This window comes from Oncorhynchus mykiss, chromosome 19, assembly GCF_013265735.2.
Source record: "Oncorhynchus mykiss isolate Arlee chromosome 19, USDA_OmykA_1.1, whole genome shotgun sequence".
Lineage (NCBI taxonomy): Eukaryota > Metazoa > Chordata > Actinopteri > Salmoniformes > Salmonidae > Oncorhynchus > Oncorhynchus mykiss.
In genome coordinates this window covers 17,436,516-17,453,609 of record NC_048583.1, presented here as the reverse complement: position 1 = coordinate 17,453,609, position 17,094 = coordinate 17,436,516, and the positions used below count along the sequence as shown (strand labels likewise).

The 17,094-nt window shown below is 46.0% G+C and overlaps 1 protein-coding gene across 1 annotated transcript; it reads right to left on the bottom strand.

The window, feature by feature from the left end:
* Nucleotides 1-35: 35 nt before the first annotated feature.
* LOC110497435 (pre-mRNA-processing factor 19) lies at nucleotides 36-12,614 on the bottom strand. Its single transcript, XM_036954362.1, has 16 exons — nucleotides 12,329-12,614; nucleotides 10,525-10,674; nucleotides 10,195-10,271; nucleotides 9,934-10,075; nucleotides 8,062-8,132; nucleotides 7,764-7,832; nucleotides 7,500-7,541; nucleotides 7,200-7,274; nucleotides 6,931-7,006; nucleotides 6,563-6,672; nucleotides 6,250-6,405; nucleotides 5,987-6,056; nucleotides 4,849-5,022; nucleotides 1,874-1,956; nucleotides 1,401-1,506; nucleotides 36-1,095 (listed from the first exon to the last, which is right to left on the bottom strand). Exons 1-16 carry the CDS (start codon nucleotides 12,345-12,347, stop codon nucleotides 998-1,000), a joined length of 1,518 nt encoding a protein of 505 aa, XP_036810257.1. The 5' UTR covers nucleotides 12,348-12,614; the 3' UTR covers nucleotides 36-997.
* Between the last annotated feature and the right edge of the window lie 4,480 nt (nucleotides 12,615-17,094).

Genomic DNA, 17,094 nt, shown 5'->3' with positions numbered 1-17,094 from the left:
TAAGCCTTTAATAGACAACACACAATGAGAGAGGATTAGACTGTTTTGACGTTTATTGATTGATGATCCAAAAACAAAAACAGTCTTCACCTGGCAAAAGCATAATGCATAAAGCATAAAACAGGCATTTCATGAAGAAAAGAGGGACAATACGATAATAAAATAAAGATAAGGTTTTTTTTTTAAATATACAAATATTAGAATTTCCTCAAATCATTGGCATCACTTACCAACTAACCGAAATCATTCACATTGTACAACAATGGATAGTAAAAAAAAAGGATGAGGAGAATAAAAGGCATGAAATCAAGATGACATTCACAAGCTGGAAAGACTAATACCACATACTTATACTGTAATGATATATATTATATATATCTACAACAATAATGTTCACTCTGAAGTCACCTCTGTGTATGTGGGGGGGGTCTTACAAGGTACGATATACACATTGATGAACGGACATGGTCTACAATATCCTTGTATGGTTCTTGGTGTGATTCAGTCAATGCTTGCGTCCCAAATGGCACCCTATTCCCTTTATCGTGTACAACCTTTGACCAGGGCCCCATAGGGCTCCTGTCAAAAGTAGTGCAGCCCTATATAGGGAATAGGGTGCCATTTGGGACACGCCCCATGGCTCTTAGTATAGTATGGGTCATATACAGTAGGATTGTTGCATGACGTATTTTCGGTGAATTCCAGTCGCCCGGAATCCAAACTGATGTGCTCTGTTTCACCATTGTTCATGGAGCATATCAGTTAAAAATCCATTCTAACATTCCAGCCTCAGATTACTATCCAATCAGGCTGCATTTCCCTTCTGATCAACTGCTGCAGGGTCTGTGTGTCCCCCAGATGGCATCCTATTCCCTAGGGTGCCATTTGGGACGCAGCCAAAGTCTCTTCCCATGCGTACATCATCAGTGTGACCTCAGAGAGGCCAGCCAATCAGAGCCATCCATCACTCTGCCCATATGATCTTTGATCCCTGTTGTTACAGGCTGTAGAACTTGAGGCTCCTGTCCATTCCGGTGGAGGTGAGGAACTGGGCGTGCTCCCCGAACGCCACGCCAGTCACCACCCCAGTGTGTTCTGGGTAAAGAAAAACAAAACAATAACAAGGCAAAAATGTTTGACCTGAACTCAACTCAAAAGCATGAGTTGACGCACACCCAATAAAGTTGGGGAGGTGCTGATAAACAGAATAGTACATTTCACAGATACACTTTTAAAATATTTCATAAAGTACTGTATATACATACAAACATGCTATCATCATCAACCCAGGCACTCTGAAGACCCACCTCTAGACCACTGTTTCTGTCCCAAGCTAACTCAGCACCACTTGCCACTGCATCTCTAGCAGTATAACACACACGCACTGTGCATTCTCTTACCTGTGAAGTTGAGGACCTCGGACCACTGCTTACAGATGTAGACCCTGATGTCAGTGCCACCCACAGCCAGGTACGTCCCACTCTGGTCAAACACCAGGGACTTCACCTGAGGGAAAGGAAAGAGACTCGCATATCATTTACCTACATTGACAGGGTAGTTCAGTACAAGGAGATTACAGTAGTCATACAGGGCAGACCGTTGCTAGCCTGGGTGCCAGTTGGTTTCTGCTCTCTTGCAAACTCCTTATGGAATTGTCATGCCAGTGACAGAAATGAAGAATGCAAGAGCACAGATGTGGGACCAGCCTTGATTGTAGCACGACTAGCTTCTGAATGTCCAGTGTACAGTCTACAACGACTGTCTCAAATAGCAGCGGATTTCTTAGATAGTGCACTAGGCTCTGGTCGAAAGTAGTGTAGGGGATAGGGGTCATTTCAGATGGGCACAAATTATCTTCTGCTTTTTTTTTTACCTCGTAGTTGTTGTCCAGGGTGATGGTTTTGAAGTTTTTCAGCTTCCTCAGATCCCAGAGCTTCACTGAGCTGTCCTGGGCACCTGGAGACAGAAGAGGTGGTGAGGCGAGCAGGGCCAAAAATGTACTCAGATTTTTTTAACCAGCCAAAATATTTTGGTTTGCAATAATTACACCAACAAAACAGAAAAAAAAAACAGATGAGTGTACTTTAATGTTTTTAAAACAATACAATTTATAACTAGTAAGAAGTAGTGGTATATTGTTTAATTTAATTTTTTTGTGACCCTAGTCTCTTAACCAAAATATCAGATGACACATAAATGTTCACCTGCCCCTTTAAGGGGGAGGTTACCGTGGTAACGTGAATCAAATCAAGTTTGTGCCAGTGAGATTGAGTCTGAATAGTAGGTAACCTCCCCCTTAAAGGGGCAGGTGAACATTTATGTGTCATTGACTTGAAACGAAAGTCTACCGAAGTGAGACGGCATTGTTTTCTCTTTCCTAGCAGATTAAACTCAAACATTAAAAAAAACAACCTAGCTTGTGAATAAAACAATGTACATAGCCAAGAAACACAAGGACAAAGTCTCACTTCGGTAGACTTTCGTTTCAAGTCAATTATACCAACTTTTATGCCAGTGTGCAGCGCTTCTAAAAATGAATATTTCAACTCAGCTCTTCACTTACACTGTTGCAGCACGAGGTGGGATAGGCTATAGGATTTGTAGTGATTTGACTTGCGATTCATTTTCCAGCTATGAAACAAAAATCGGCAGAAATTCCTTGAAAACAGCTGCTGCATCATTTATTTTGCTATAATGTGATCACACTTGACTATTTTTATTCACAAATGTGAGTGAAATGGAGGTGAGCAGTGGCGACCCGTCATTCAGAGCCCCACCTGTTTAGCTAAAAATATATTGGACATTAATAGGTGTCACATATCAGTTTGCAAACAATGTAAAAACATTTTTTAATAATAATTGAGTTAATAAAGCCGCATACAAACATGGTCTCTTTCTTTAGTAAGGCAGCTCCAAAATGCAGGTGTTTCAGTCTAGCTCAGTGCTTTCTCTGGTGGTGGGGCAGCCAGCGGAAAATACGGAGTGCAGGGGTTGGTAATGTTCTCTAGTTGCGCCGTAATTGGCTCTGTGTTCTGTCACTCATGGGGACACTACCTCACTACAAAATCTACAGGGAGTGCTTGAAAATTCAAGCCTCTTGGGTGCTGCCATAGATTTACATTAGAAGTGCCCATCCAAGATGGCTCAAGGTCATTGGCCATCAAATCAAGTGATATCTACCGTAGCTTTGATTGATGTCGACATGACCAGTCCATTCTTTCAAAATTGTAGCTAGCAAGCTAGACAAGCAGTCGTCGTCATGAATCAAGTCGACAATCTACTGGCAAATCCTTTTCAATCCTTGTCATATGAAGATAAAGTATAAATAAAATATATCGGTGCTCATGGGCCATTGGACATAAAGATTATACAACAACTTGGAAATCGCAAATTCAACAATGAGTGGTTTGGAAGGAATCAGTGGTTAACTGCAAGCGTTGCAAAGAAATCACTAGCCTGCTACTCAGTGGAGTGGGTGTGTGGTCCAAGTCTGGGTTTAAGGGTCTCTTGAAAGTATAAACATTCACGTGCCATGAGCCAGAAAAGGTTGAATACATTGGCTATGCTGTCAATACAGCATGACATCTGCCGCATTCAAAACTGGAAAATCTTAGACTTCAGTGAGTTCAAGACAACTGGGAACTCTGGAAAAAAAATGAGTTCCGACTGGGAAAATATGTTTTGAAAGGTCCTCCAACTTGGAATTCCAAGTCGGGAACTCAGGCCTCTTTCTAGAGCTCCGAACTGAAGATCACTGACATAATGATTCAACCTTGTTTTTTCCCCGAGTTCCCAGTTGTCTTGAAAGCACCATAAATCCAGAGAATGCTAAACTTTGATGACAAACTTTGCCCACAAAAAGGACCACGTCACCACCTTCCTGTTCAAGTGAGCACAGCACAACAAAGTGAGTCCAAAAATGTATTGTATGCTGCTGCATAAATTATGTAATATGCCAGGGAGATATGTATACTGTAGCCAAGAAAGTTATACTAAGTGTTTGTTGTGTAGTAAGCTGTTAGTAGCCCATGTGCCTCACCCTAATAATTTGGTCCCTTTCCCCCTCATAACTTAGCCAACTGTTCTGACTTGTTGGTGCACATGTAGCCTATAGCCTGTTTTAGAGAAATGTAATTGAATATTGTAAGAGCATTCATTGTCTGCTTATATGCCCCCTTTATTTATCCTACAGTTTTGACTTGGTGTACAGGGAGAACACTGTAAGAACGGCCCATCTTCTGAATTCTGTCGCTTTGACTACGTCCGTCCTAGCTCGCTCATTAATGTCTTAATCGAAATTACGGATTGCCTCTTATCTGCTCGTCGTTCCCTTATGACACAGTTTGTACATCTCAATTGTCAGTAGAAACCACATTTGTTTAAGTCAGTCAGCCATATCAGCTATGTGTTTTTTTAAAGGCAGTAAATGAGGCTGAATGAACTGTTTCACTGCCAGATAAGGCTCCGCTGATAGCCAGGTGTAGCAGTGGTAAGGATTCACTCCATGGTGCTGAACAGAAAGCTCTGCTGTTGGGACAGCTTTTTGTAGGCCCTAACAGTTTATGGGCACCGGTTGTCACCGTTATAGTGCAATTCATGTATTGTTTAGTGTTGCGTTGTGTAGTGGCTTTGCTGCCTTGCATCCCAAATAATGTGGGGGAGTTTGCCCCACAAAAATGTATATGCTAAAATTGCCCGTGTGTAACACACAGGAACAAAGACAACTTTCCACACAGTCACTCAGAGAGTAACAGAGACTGACACACACACGCTAGTCTTCTCTCTCATGTGTGCCCTCACACACACACATAGAGTCCTCTCTCTCACACACACAAACAGCAATCTCACCTGTGGCCAGGTAGTATCCGTTCTCAGAGAAGGCGATGGAGGTGACAGGGCCGATGTGGCCGGGGAAGTTGGCCACGTTGGTGCGCTCCTTCAGGTCCCAGATCTTGATCTGAGAGTCGGCCGTCCCCGTCCCGAATATCAGACCGTCAGGGTGGAACTGGGCACAGGTCAGAGCTGGAGGGGCACAAGACAGGATGTGTAAAGAACATGCATTTGCAATGTATCAGTGTGCTTTCAGAGAGTACAAGGGATGGGTTGGTTAGAAATATTACCACAGTTAGGTACTAGGTCAATCAATTCACAGGGGGAGGGTTGGTTAGAAATATTACCACAGTTAGGTACTAGGTCAGTCAATTCACAGGGGGAGGGTTGGTTAGAAATATTACCACAGTTAGGTACTAGGTCAGTCAATTCACAGGGGGAGGGTTGGTTAAATGTTATTGTTTATTTACATAAGAAAGACAACCTGGCATTTAAGGGGCCTGATATGTTTTTATTTAACTCGACAAGTCAGTTAAGAACAAATTCTGACCCCACATTTAGAAAATGCTACTTTTGGATACTGACAGACAATGAGAGGAAGCTGGTCCCTAGCAACATGTGGCCAATAAAACATCTTGTCCCTAGCAACATGTGGCCAATAAAACATCTTGTCCCTAGCAACATGTGGCCAATAAAACATCTTGTCCCTAGCAACATGTGGCCAATAAAACATCTTGTCCCTAGCAACATGTGGCCAATAAAACATCTTGTCCCTAGCAACATGTGGTCAATAAAACATCTTGTCCCTAGCAACATGTGGCCAATAAAATGTCTGGGAAGAGAGAGAGGGTCCAACGGTGTGGTCCAGCGATTAGAGCTGCCACAGTCGCCATGGGTTCGAATCCGGCCCACTGCCCTTTCACTCACCCTCCCCCTACCGCCCTGTGGTGGACTAGTGTCATGTCTGGGGGGGGTGTACTTATACATCAAGCTGCCTCACACTACAGAAACAGGACAGATGCTCCTGCCCTATATGGGCCGTTCTGGCTTGGACAAAGCTACTTTTACTTACTCCCATCTTTCATGTCTTTTCACCACAGTCTTATCTCCTCAATTAAACATAATAATTGGGTGGGAGAGAGATAGAAACACTCACCACATCCTGCAGCCTCATCAGTGACTTTGGTGAGAACACGACCTGTTTGGATGTCAGAGAAGGCCCAGTACTGATGGAGAGAGAGCGAGAGAGAAGGGAAGAGATAGCAATTGGAGAAAGAAGGGGAGACGGCGGATTGTGAGAAAAATCATAATAATAGGTCTTTACATAACAGTAGCGTTCTCGACATCCAAATCCACGTGTGTGTTTTTGTGTGTGTACATATGTTACGTGTGTGTGTGTGTGTGTGTTTTTTTTTTTACCTGATCCTCGGAGGAGCTGAGCAGGTAGTCTCCGGTGGCGTGGAGGGAGAGCCCGGTGACGCTCGCCTCGTGAGCCCGCACCACCTGGACACAGTTGCCCCCGGTAACGGACCACACGCGGATAGTGCTGTCTGGAGAGGCCGAGAACACTACCGACTGGAGGGAAGAGAGTGAGAGGAGGAGAGTGCGCAGAGAGAGAAAGAGAGAAATTGTTGAGGTAAGGCATATTAGAGTTACAGAGTAATTCCAGTGCAAGACATTGCTGCTGACTACGTCAACGGAGAGAAAAGGAAAGGAAGTGTGTGCGTCTCACCTGAGAGGGGTGGTAGATGACAGAGGTGACCTTCTTGGTATGTCCTTTCAGGGTTGCGATGATCTGCTCCTCCTTCTTATCAAACACCACCACGTTCTTATCAGCCCCGCCTGTAGAGGGAGACAGAGAGAGAGGTTAGGGGATTGTATCTGGGTCTGGCCAGGGTCTCCATCCCAAACGTCACCCTTCTGGTCAAGAGTAGTGCACTATATAGGACATGTAGAGTAACTGTTGGGACACAGCCATAGTCTTTTTTTATTATTATTATTTTTTCTTGAGGAAGGAAGCACTTTGATGGAATTCACACAGAAACAATGTGTGTGTGTATATCTACAATGGGCAGTGGACGGTGTGTGTGTATGTCTCACCAGTGAGCACTTTGTTGGTGTCGGAGGGACACAGGTCCAGAGACAGGATCCCAGGCACACTGGCACTGTGGAGACCCTGACAGACAGACACACAGAGAGAGAGAGAGACATAGAAACATCATTTAGGGCTGCGTTCAGTAGGCATGAAACGGAAGAAAAATTATCTGAAACAGGGAGGAACTTTTCTGAACTTGCCCAAGGTTTGAAAAATAAGTGTTCCAACACCAGCCATAGGTAGAGGTCATACACACACACACTCACTCACTCACAGCATGAGTAGCCACTTGTCTGTACTTGCTGAGGTCCTCGGTTCGGACCAGCTCTTCTGGAACTGTCTTTCCTCTCTGTGGGAAGAGGAGAGACGGTAGAGGTGAGGTCCGGACAAAAATGTCTCCCAGCGTGGCTATGTCCCAAAAATGTCACCCTATGGCCCCTGTTCAAAAGTAGTGCCCCGTGTAGGGAGTAGGGTGCCATTTGAGACACAGCCCATAGCTTATACTCAGCTGACAACTGGTTGGACATTGGGTCGGTTCTTCTATGAATAACAACAGGGAAGTTTGAATTGGTACCTTCTTTCTCTCCGTGGTCAAGACAGTGGCCTTGTCTTGCAGCTGTGGAGAGAGGCAGACATCTTAGTATAGGTCACTCTGTGCTGCGTTGACTGATTGGATGGTTGACTGCATGGTTGATTGGTTATTTCAAGGTTTTATACACCACGGCCTTATATGGTACTATTTGCAATGAACGCTCATGATGGTCGAGTATAACGGTGTGGTATCGTTTCTCTTGTACTGTGGATGTGAATGTGCGTGAGGTCATGTATCATCTCTTACCTTCTGTATGATCTCTGGTATCATTCCCACCTGCTCACTGACCTCCATGGGCTCTCCTGCACCTCCAGCCTGTGAAATTAAATACAGAATGAATAACAAAACGAGAATTGGATATTTCTTATTCGAAACTGTGTGTTTGCGTCAGCTGTCCAAAAAAATATTTTTATTTTTACAAATAGATACAACTTTACAGGTCTTAGTTAGACAGAAGACTTCAAGTTTATGAGAAGTTAACCATCAAACCAGTTAACTATCAAATTAAACCCATTAACTGGAGGGCTGTGAGCTAATCACTGACCGTGACAGAGGGCTGGGAAGCGACTGCCTGAGCAACCACCAATCCCGCCTGTGGCTTCAGTGTGGCCAGAGCTACGGGGAGAGAGAAGGGTAAAACATAGAAAAGGAGAAATGAGAAGTGACGCCCCATGGCCACTAACATCCAAAGCTGTTTCCAGATGAACATAAAAGAGTGTGTGCAAGTATGCTTGTGTGTGTGTGTGTGTGTGTAAGTGAAAGAGAGTGTGTAGGTATGTTAGAATGGACAGTGGCAAAAAAAAAAGCATGTGAACCCTTTGGAATTACCTGTTTTTCTGCATAAATTTGTCATAAAATGTGATCTGATCTTCAATTTAGTGACAACAATAGACAAACACAGTGTGCTTAAACTAATAAACACAAATGATTGTATTCTTCACGTTTATATTGAATACGTCATTTAAACATTCACAGTGTACGTTGGAAAAAGTATGTGAACCCCTAGGCTAATGACTTCTCCCAAAGCTAATTGGAGTCAGGAGTCAGCTAACCTGGAGTCCAATCAATGAGACAAGATTGGAGATGTTGGTTAGAGCTGCCCTGCCCTATTATTTTTTTTATTTTTTATTTGCTATTCACAAGAAGCATTGCCTGATGTGAATCATGCCTCGAACAAAAGAGATCTCAGAAGACCTAAGATTAAGAATTGTTTACTTGCATGAAGCTGGAGAGGGATACAAAAGTATCTCTAAAAGCATTGATGTTCATCAGTCCATGGTAAGACAAATTGTCTATAAATGGAGAAAGTTCAGCACTGTTGCTACTCTCCCTAGAAGTGACCGTCCTGCAAAGATGACTTCAAGAGCACAGCGCAGAATGCTCAATGAGGTTAAGAAGAATCCTAGTGTCAGCTAAAGACTTACAGAAATTTCTGGAACATGCTAACATCTCTGTTGACGAGTCTACGATACGTAAAACACTAAACAAGAATGGTGTTCATGGGAGGACAACACGGAAAAAGTCCCTGCTGTCCAACAAAAAACATTGCTGCACGTCTGAAGTTCGCAAAAGAGCATCAAGATGTTCCACAGCGCTACTGGCAAAATATTCTGTGGACAGATGAAACTAAAGTCGAGATGTTTGGAAGGAACACAACACTATGTGTGGAGAAAAAAAAGGCACAGCACAGCAACATCAAAACCTCATCCCAACTGTAAAGTATGGTGGAGGGAGCATCATGGTTTGGGGCTGCTTTGCTGCCTCAGGGCCTGGACAGCTTGCTGTCATCGACAGAAAAATCAATTCCCAAGTTCATCAAGACATTTTGCAAGAGAATGTTAGGCTATCTGTCGGCCAATTGAAGCTCAACAGAAGTTGGGTGATGCAACAGGACAACGACCCAAAACACAGAAGTAAATCAACAACAGATTGGCTTCAGAAGAAAATACGCCTTTCTGGAGTGGCCCAGTCAGAGTCTTGACCTCAACCCAATTTAAAATGCTGTGGAATGACCTTGAGAGCGGTTCACACCAGACATCCTAAGACTATTGCTAAACTGAAACAGTTCTGTAAAGAGGAATGGTCCGAAATTCCTCCAGACCGTTGTGCAGGTCTGATCCGCAACAACAGAAAACGTTTGGTTGAGGCTATTGATTCCAAAGGCGGGTCAGCCAGTTATTAAATGCAAGGGTTCACATACTTTTCCCACCCTACACGGTGTGTTCAATAAAGACATGAAAACGTATAATTGTTTGTGTTATTAGTTTAAGCAGACTGTGTTTGTCTATTGTTGTGACTTAGATGAAGATCGAATCAAATTTTACGACCAGAAATCCAGTGTATGTATAATCACATGTGTTGAGTGTATATACGTGTATAGCGTGTGTGCGTGCGTGCGTATGTATACGTCTCTCACCCTCTCTGGCGGCAGTGACCTCCTTGGTGAGACGGGCGATGACCCTGCAGGCGGCGTCGTGCTGGTAGAGGGCGTGGCTTAACTCCTGACGTGTCGTCTGTAACTGCTGCCTCAAGGTGAAACTGTGGAGCATCACCGCATCCTGAAAGAGAGAGAGAGAGAGAGATTTAGAAGACTGTGTGGTACGAAGGGGAGTGTCTATGTGTGTGTCTCGGTTCAGACACAGCAAAGGGGAGTGTAGGAGAGTATACATGGACTCACCCACTCGTCCTGCAGAGCTTTGAGGATGGCTGGGATACTAGTGGATGAGGGAGCTTTGGGTCTGATGGGGTGAGAGACTGAAGCGCGGGGGGGGGGGGGGGGGGGGGGGGGGGGGGGGCGAGACAAAAATAGCTTCATGTGTTGAGATATCTTTTGACTCCTGACTAGTGGGGTTATCATTATTGTTGAAGTGGCAGAATGCACTCCAGCCTAGAGATTGCTGGGCACCATGCAGGAATAGTTGGAAGTACAATTATATGGCTAACCCTTACTGTGTCAACTTCAGCTCTACATCAGATCTGAACACACTCTGCTCCATGTCTCCCTCACCTTTAATGTCTATCAGCTGTTCCTCTGACAGAGGCTGCCCATTCATAGGGTCTGTTCCATTCTCGGCGATGTACTTTTCAATCAGCCGCCGCTCGAACACCTGGTTGGACACCGGCGACACGCAGGGGTGCTCCGGCACCTCATTCGAGACTGGATGGACGGTAGAGCGAGAGGGGTAAATTAGCATGCCCGAAATTACAACATAAATACGGCAAACATTACTAGAGTCAGAAGATGGAAGAACACATTACTGTTTAAGTGTACTTTGCACATAAATAAACTCAGCAAAAAAAGAAATAACCCCCCTTTTCAGGACCCTGTCTTTCAAAGATAATTAAGGTCACAGTTATGAAAACTTAGCACACTAAAAGATGCCTTTCGACTGACTCTGAAAAACACCAAAAGAAAGATGCCCAGGGTCCCTGCTCATCTGCGTGAACGTGGCTTAGGCATGCTGCAAGGAGGCATGAGGACTGCAGAGGTGACCAGGACAATAAATTGCATTGTCCGTACTGTGATACGCCTAAGACAGCGCTACAGTGAGACAGGACCGACAGCTGATCGTCCTCGCAGTGGCAGACCACGTGTAATAACACCTGCACAGGATCGGTACATCCGAACATCACATCTGCGGGACACGTACAGGATGGCAACAACAACTGCCCAAGTTACACCAGGAACGCACAATCCCTCCATCAGTGCTCAGACTGTCCGCAATAGGCTGAGAGAGGCTGGACTGAGGGCTTGTAGGCCTGTTGTAAGGCAGGTCCTCTAAAGACATCACCGGCAACAACTTCGTCTATGGGCACAAACCCACCGTCGCTGGACCAGACAGGACTGGCAAAAAATGCTCTTCACTGACAAGTCGAGGTTTTGTCTCACCTGGGGTGATGGTCGGATTCACGTTTATCATCGAAGGAATGAGCGTTACACCGAGGCCTGTACTCTGGAGCGGGATCGATTTGGAGGTGGAGGGTCCGTCATGGTCTGGGGCGGTGTGTCACAGCATCATCGGACTGAGCTTGTCGTCATTGCAGGCAATGTCAACGCTGTGCGTTACAGGGAAGACATCCTCCTCCCTCATGTGGCACCCTTCCTGCAGGCTCATCCTGACATGACCCTCCAGCATGACAATGCCACCAGCTCGTTCTGTGCATGATTTCCTGCAAGACAGGAATGCCAGTGTTCTGCCATGGCCAGCGAAGAGCCCGGATCTCAATCCCATTGAGCATGTCTGGGACCTGTTGGATCGGAGGGTGAGGGCTAGGGCCATTCCCCCCAGAAATGTCCGGGAACTTGCAGGTGCCTTGGTGGAAGAGTGGGGTAACATCTCAGAGCAAGTCAATGGGATTGCAGTCCATGAGGAGGAGATGCACTGCAGCACTCAGTGCAGCTGGTGGCCACACCAGATACTGACTTACTTTTGACCCCCCCTTTGGGACACATTGTTCAATTTCTGTTAGTCACATGTCTGTGGAACTTGTTCAGTTTGTCTCAGTTGTTGAATCTTATGTTCATACAAATATTTACACATGTTAAATTTGCTGAAAATAAACGCAGTTGACAGTGAGAGGACGTTTCTTTTTCTGCTGAGTTTAGTAACACCGATGTCAAGCTGATCCAGTGTACAATGTTTGAAAAAGGATGCTTGCTAATTTAAATGTATAACATGCATAGGGTGACAATAATAAGGGAAGGTTCAAGAGACATTTTTATACACAAACATACGTGATATGTGCGGTCTATATAGTTACCGCTAACGTTACGGAAGGGCAGCTCAACTCATTCATTCATTTGAACTTACTTGCACAAACCAGGGACATTTTCAGTAGCTAGCTAAACCCTCGGTCGTTCGTTTCCTCCAATATCACCGTATCAGTACAGATAAATGAATGTTCTTCGGATCCAAATATAGTTTGTTTTTGTGTTGATTCTCATATAATAATAATCCGGCTAAATAAAATTTTGATGGATGAATTTTCCTTTCCGTATTCATGCACGCTGTTCCGCGGCTGCGCGTGATGGGTACAGCTCCGACTATTGCATGCTGGGATAGCACGGGTCCTCCGAACCCGCCCCTAGTCTGTAGTCCCCAACAAACTATAGTGTTATTCAAAATCCTTGGGACGCCCGTACCCTAATGTAAACTTCAATGGGGGTAAGGACACATAACAGAGATAGCCTAAATACTATATAGTCATCAAAATGTGTCAAAGGCAGTGCTGAAATGTGGGTGAATCTGCTTTCACCATTCACCACTGGGCTTCCGAGGGGCGCAGCGGTCTAAGGCACTCCATCTCCGTGCTAGAGGCGTCACTAAAGACACCCTGGTTTGATTTCAGGCTGTATCACAACCGGCTGTGATTTGGAGTCGCATAGGGCGGCGCACAATTGGCCCAGCGTTGTCCGGATTTGTCCGGTGTACGCCGTCAAATTAAATAAGAATTTGTTCTTGCTTAGTTAAATAAAGGTTACATAAATACACCCAGAAGAAGTAGACTTATAGTCTAGACAAGTGGGCTAGGGCTATAAATAAAACCAGGCTGGGCACGCCCCCTTCCTCATCAACGGAGCTGCCACGGAGACGGTCAAAAACATCAAGTTCCTCAGCACTCCAAGGAGCTGAAATGGTCAAAGCACACGGACACCATGGTGAAGAAGTCACGACTTTGACTCTTCAACCTCAGAAGGCTGAAGAAGCAGCCTATAGGGAGGAGGTCAGAGAACTGGCAGTGTGGTGCCAGGACAACAACCTCTCCCTCAATGTGAGCAAGACAAAGGAACTGATCGTGGAATACAGCAAAAGGCGGGCCGAACAGGCCCCCATTAACATCAACAGGGTTGTTGTGGAGCGGGTCGAGAGTTTCAAGTTCCTTGGTGCCCACATCACCAATGATCTATCATGGTCCAAACACACCAAGACAGTCGGGAAGAGGGCACGACAAAACGTTTTCCCTCAGGAGACTGAAAAGATTTGGCATGGGTCCCCAGATCCTCAAAAAGTTCTACAGCTGCACCATCGAGAGCATCCTGACCTGGTATGGCAACTGCTCGGCATCTGACCATAAGGCGGTACAGAGGTTAGTGTGTACAGGCCAGTACATCACTGGGGCCAAGCGTCCTGCAATTCAGGACCTATATAATAGGCGGTGTCAGAGGAAAGCCCATCAAATTATCAGAGACTCACCCAAGTCATAGACTGTTTTCTCTGATACCGCACGGCAAGCGGTACCGGAGCGCCAAGTCTAGGACCAAAAGGCTCCTTAACAGCTTCTACCCCCAAGCCATAAAACTGCTGAACAATTAATCAAATGCTATTCGCTGTTTTATTATCTATGCATAGTCACTTCACCCCTACCTACATGACAAATTACCTCAACTAACCTGTACCCCCGCACACTGACTCGGTACCGGTACCCCCTGTATATAGCCTCGTTATTGTTATTTTATTGTGTTACTTTTTATTATTTGGTCAATATTTTCTAAACTCTTCTTGAACTACACTGTTGGTTAATGGCATTTTCACAGTAAGGTCTACACTTGTTGTATTCGGCGCATGTGACAAATAAAGTTCAATTTGATTTGAAATGTGGCCTGTCCTCGAGGGCCCTCACAGTTTTCTACAGGAGCACCATCGAGCTGCATCAAATCAAAATCAAATCAAATGTATTTATAAAGCCCTTCTTACGTCAGCTGATATATCAAAGTGGTGTACAGAAACCCAACCTAAAACCCCAAACAGCAAGCAATGCAGGTGTAGAAGCACGGTGGCGAGGAAAAACTCCCTAGAAAGGCCAGAACCTAGGAAGAAGCCTAGAGGGGAACCAGACTCTGAGGCGTGGCCAGTCCTCTTCTGGCTGTGCCGGGTGGAGATTATAACAGAACATGGCCAAGATGTTAAAATGTTCATAAATGACCAGCATGGTCAAATAATAATAATCACAGTGGTTGTCGAGGGTGCAACATGTCAGCACCTCAGGAGTAAATGTTAGTTGGCTTTTCATAGCCGATCATTAAGAGTATCTCTACTACTCCTGCTGTCTCTAGAGAGTTGAAAACAGCAGGTCTGGGACAGGTAGCACGTCCGGTGAACAGGTCAGGGTTCCATAGCCGCAGGCAGAACAGTTGAAACTGGAGCAGCAGCATGGCCAGGTTGACTGGGGACAGCAAGGAGTCATCATGCCAGGTAGTTCTGAGGCATGGTCCTAGGGCTCAGGTCCTCCGAGAGAGAGAAAGAAAGAAAGAGAGAATTAGACAGAGCATACTTAAATTCACACAGGACACCGGATAAGACAGGAGAAATACTCCAGATATAACAGACTGACCCTAGCCCCCGGACACATAATCTACTGCAGCATAAATACTGGAGGCTGAGACAGGAGGGGTCAGGAGACACTGTGGCCCCATCCGATGATACCCCCGGACAGGGCCAAACAGACAGGATATAACCCCACCCGCTTTGCCAAAGCACAGCCCCCACACCACTAGAAGGATATCTTCAACCGCCAACTTACCATCCTGAGACAAGGCCGGGTATAGCCCACAAAGATCTCCGCCACGGCCCAACCCAAGGGGGGGGCGCCAACCCACAACCTGGTACAGCCACTCCACTGCCTCTGGCCCCCCCGACCGTCCCCCAATGGACATTTACCCTGCCTCCGCCCCAATGGACATTTACCCTGCCTCCACCCCAATAGACATTTACCCTGCCTCCACCCCAATGGACATTTACCCTGCCTCCATCCCAATAGAGATTTACCCTGCCTCCGCCCCAACGGACATTTACCCTGCCTCCGCCCCAACGGACATTTACCCTGCCTCCACCCCAACGGTCATTTACCCTGCCTCCACCCCAACGGACATTTACCCTGCCTCCACCCCAATGGACATTTACCCTACCTCCCCCCCCAATGGACATTTACCCTGCCTCCACCCCAATAGACATTTACCCTACCTCCCCCCCAATGGACATTTACCCTGCCTCCACCCCAATAGACATTTACCCTGCCTCCACCCCAATGGACATTTACCCTGCCTCCACCCCAACGGACATTTACCCTGCCTCCACCCCAATGGACATTTACCCTGCCTCCACCCCAATAGACATTTACCCTGCCTCCACCCCAATAGACATTTACCCTGCCTCCACCCCAATAGACATTTACCCTGCCTCCACCCCAATAGACATTTACCCTGCCTCCACCCCAATGGACATTTACCCTGCCTCCACCCCAATGGACATTTACCCTGCCTCCGCCCCAATGGACATTTACCCTGCCTCCGCCCCAATGCATATTTACCCTGCCTCCACCCCAATGGACATTTACCCTACCTCCACCCCAATGGACATTTACCCTACCTCAACCCCAATGGATATTTACCCTGCCTCCACCCCAATAGACATTTACCCTACCTCCACCCCAATGGATATTTACCCTGCCTCCACCCCAATAGACATTTACCCTGCCTCCACCCCAACAGACATTTACCCTGCCTCCACCCCAATAGACATTTTCCCTGCCTCCACCCCAATAGACATTTACCCTACCTCCACCCCAATGGATATTTACCCTGCCTCCACCCCAATAGACATTTACCCTGCCTCCACCCCAACAGACATTTACCCTGCCTCCACCCCAACAGACATTTACCCTGCCTCCACCCCAATGGACATTTACCCTGCCTCCCCCCCAATGGACATTTACCCTGCCTCCACCCCAATAGACATTTACCCTGCCTCCACCCCAATGGACATTTACCCTGCCTCCGCCCCAATGGATATTTATGCTGCCTCCACCCCAATAGACATTTACCCTGCCTCCACCCCAATGGACATTTACCCTGCCTCCACCCCAATGGACATTTACCCTGCCTCCGCCCCAATAGACATTTACCCTGCCTCCGCCCCAATGGACATTTACCCTGCCTCCACCCCAATGGACATTTACCCTGCCTCCGCCCCAATGGATATTTATGCTGCCTCCACCCCAATGGACATTTACCCTGCCTCCGCCCCAATGGATATTTATGCTGCCTCCGCCCCAATGGACATTTACCCTGCCTCCGCCCCAATGGATATTTATGCTGCCTCCGCCCCAATGGACATTTACCCTGCCTCCGCCCCAATGGATATTTATGCTGCCTCCGCCCCAATGGATATTTATGCTGCCTCCACCCCAATGGACATTTACCCTGCCTCCGCCCCAATGGACATTTACCCTGCCTCCGCCCCAATGGATATTTATGCTGCCTCCGCCCCAATGGACATTCATAATTGTTACAGTTGTAAATATGTATAAATGATTACCTGCTGCCCCTGTCCTGCAGACTTCCTACCCCTGCTTTAATTTATTGCTATCAATGTGAATTAATACAATTTCTTTCACTTTAGGTTAGAGGCAATACCATTTTAGAGTAAGCTAAACTAGAATGAACGCCTAAATTAGAGCACATCACTTAGGCCTAGGCTCTGAGAAAACAAAGTTTTATAGGCTTCTAAAGACTATTAATAGTAAGCTATAACAAGTTATCATTTTCAAACAGTAATTACCATTATTTTGAGAGAATCAT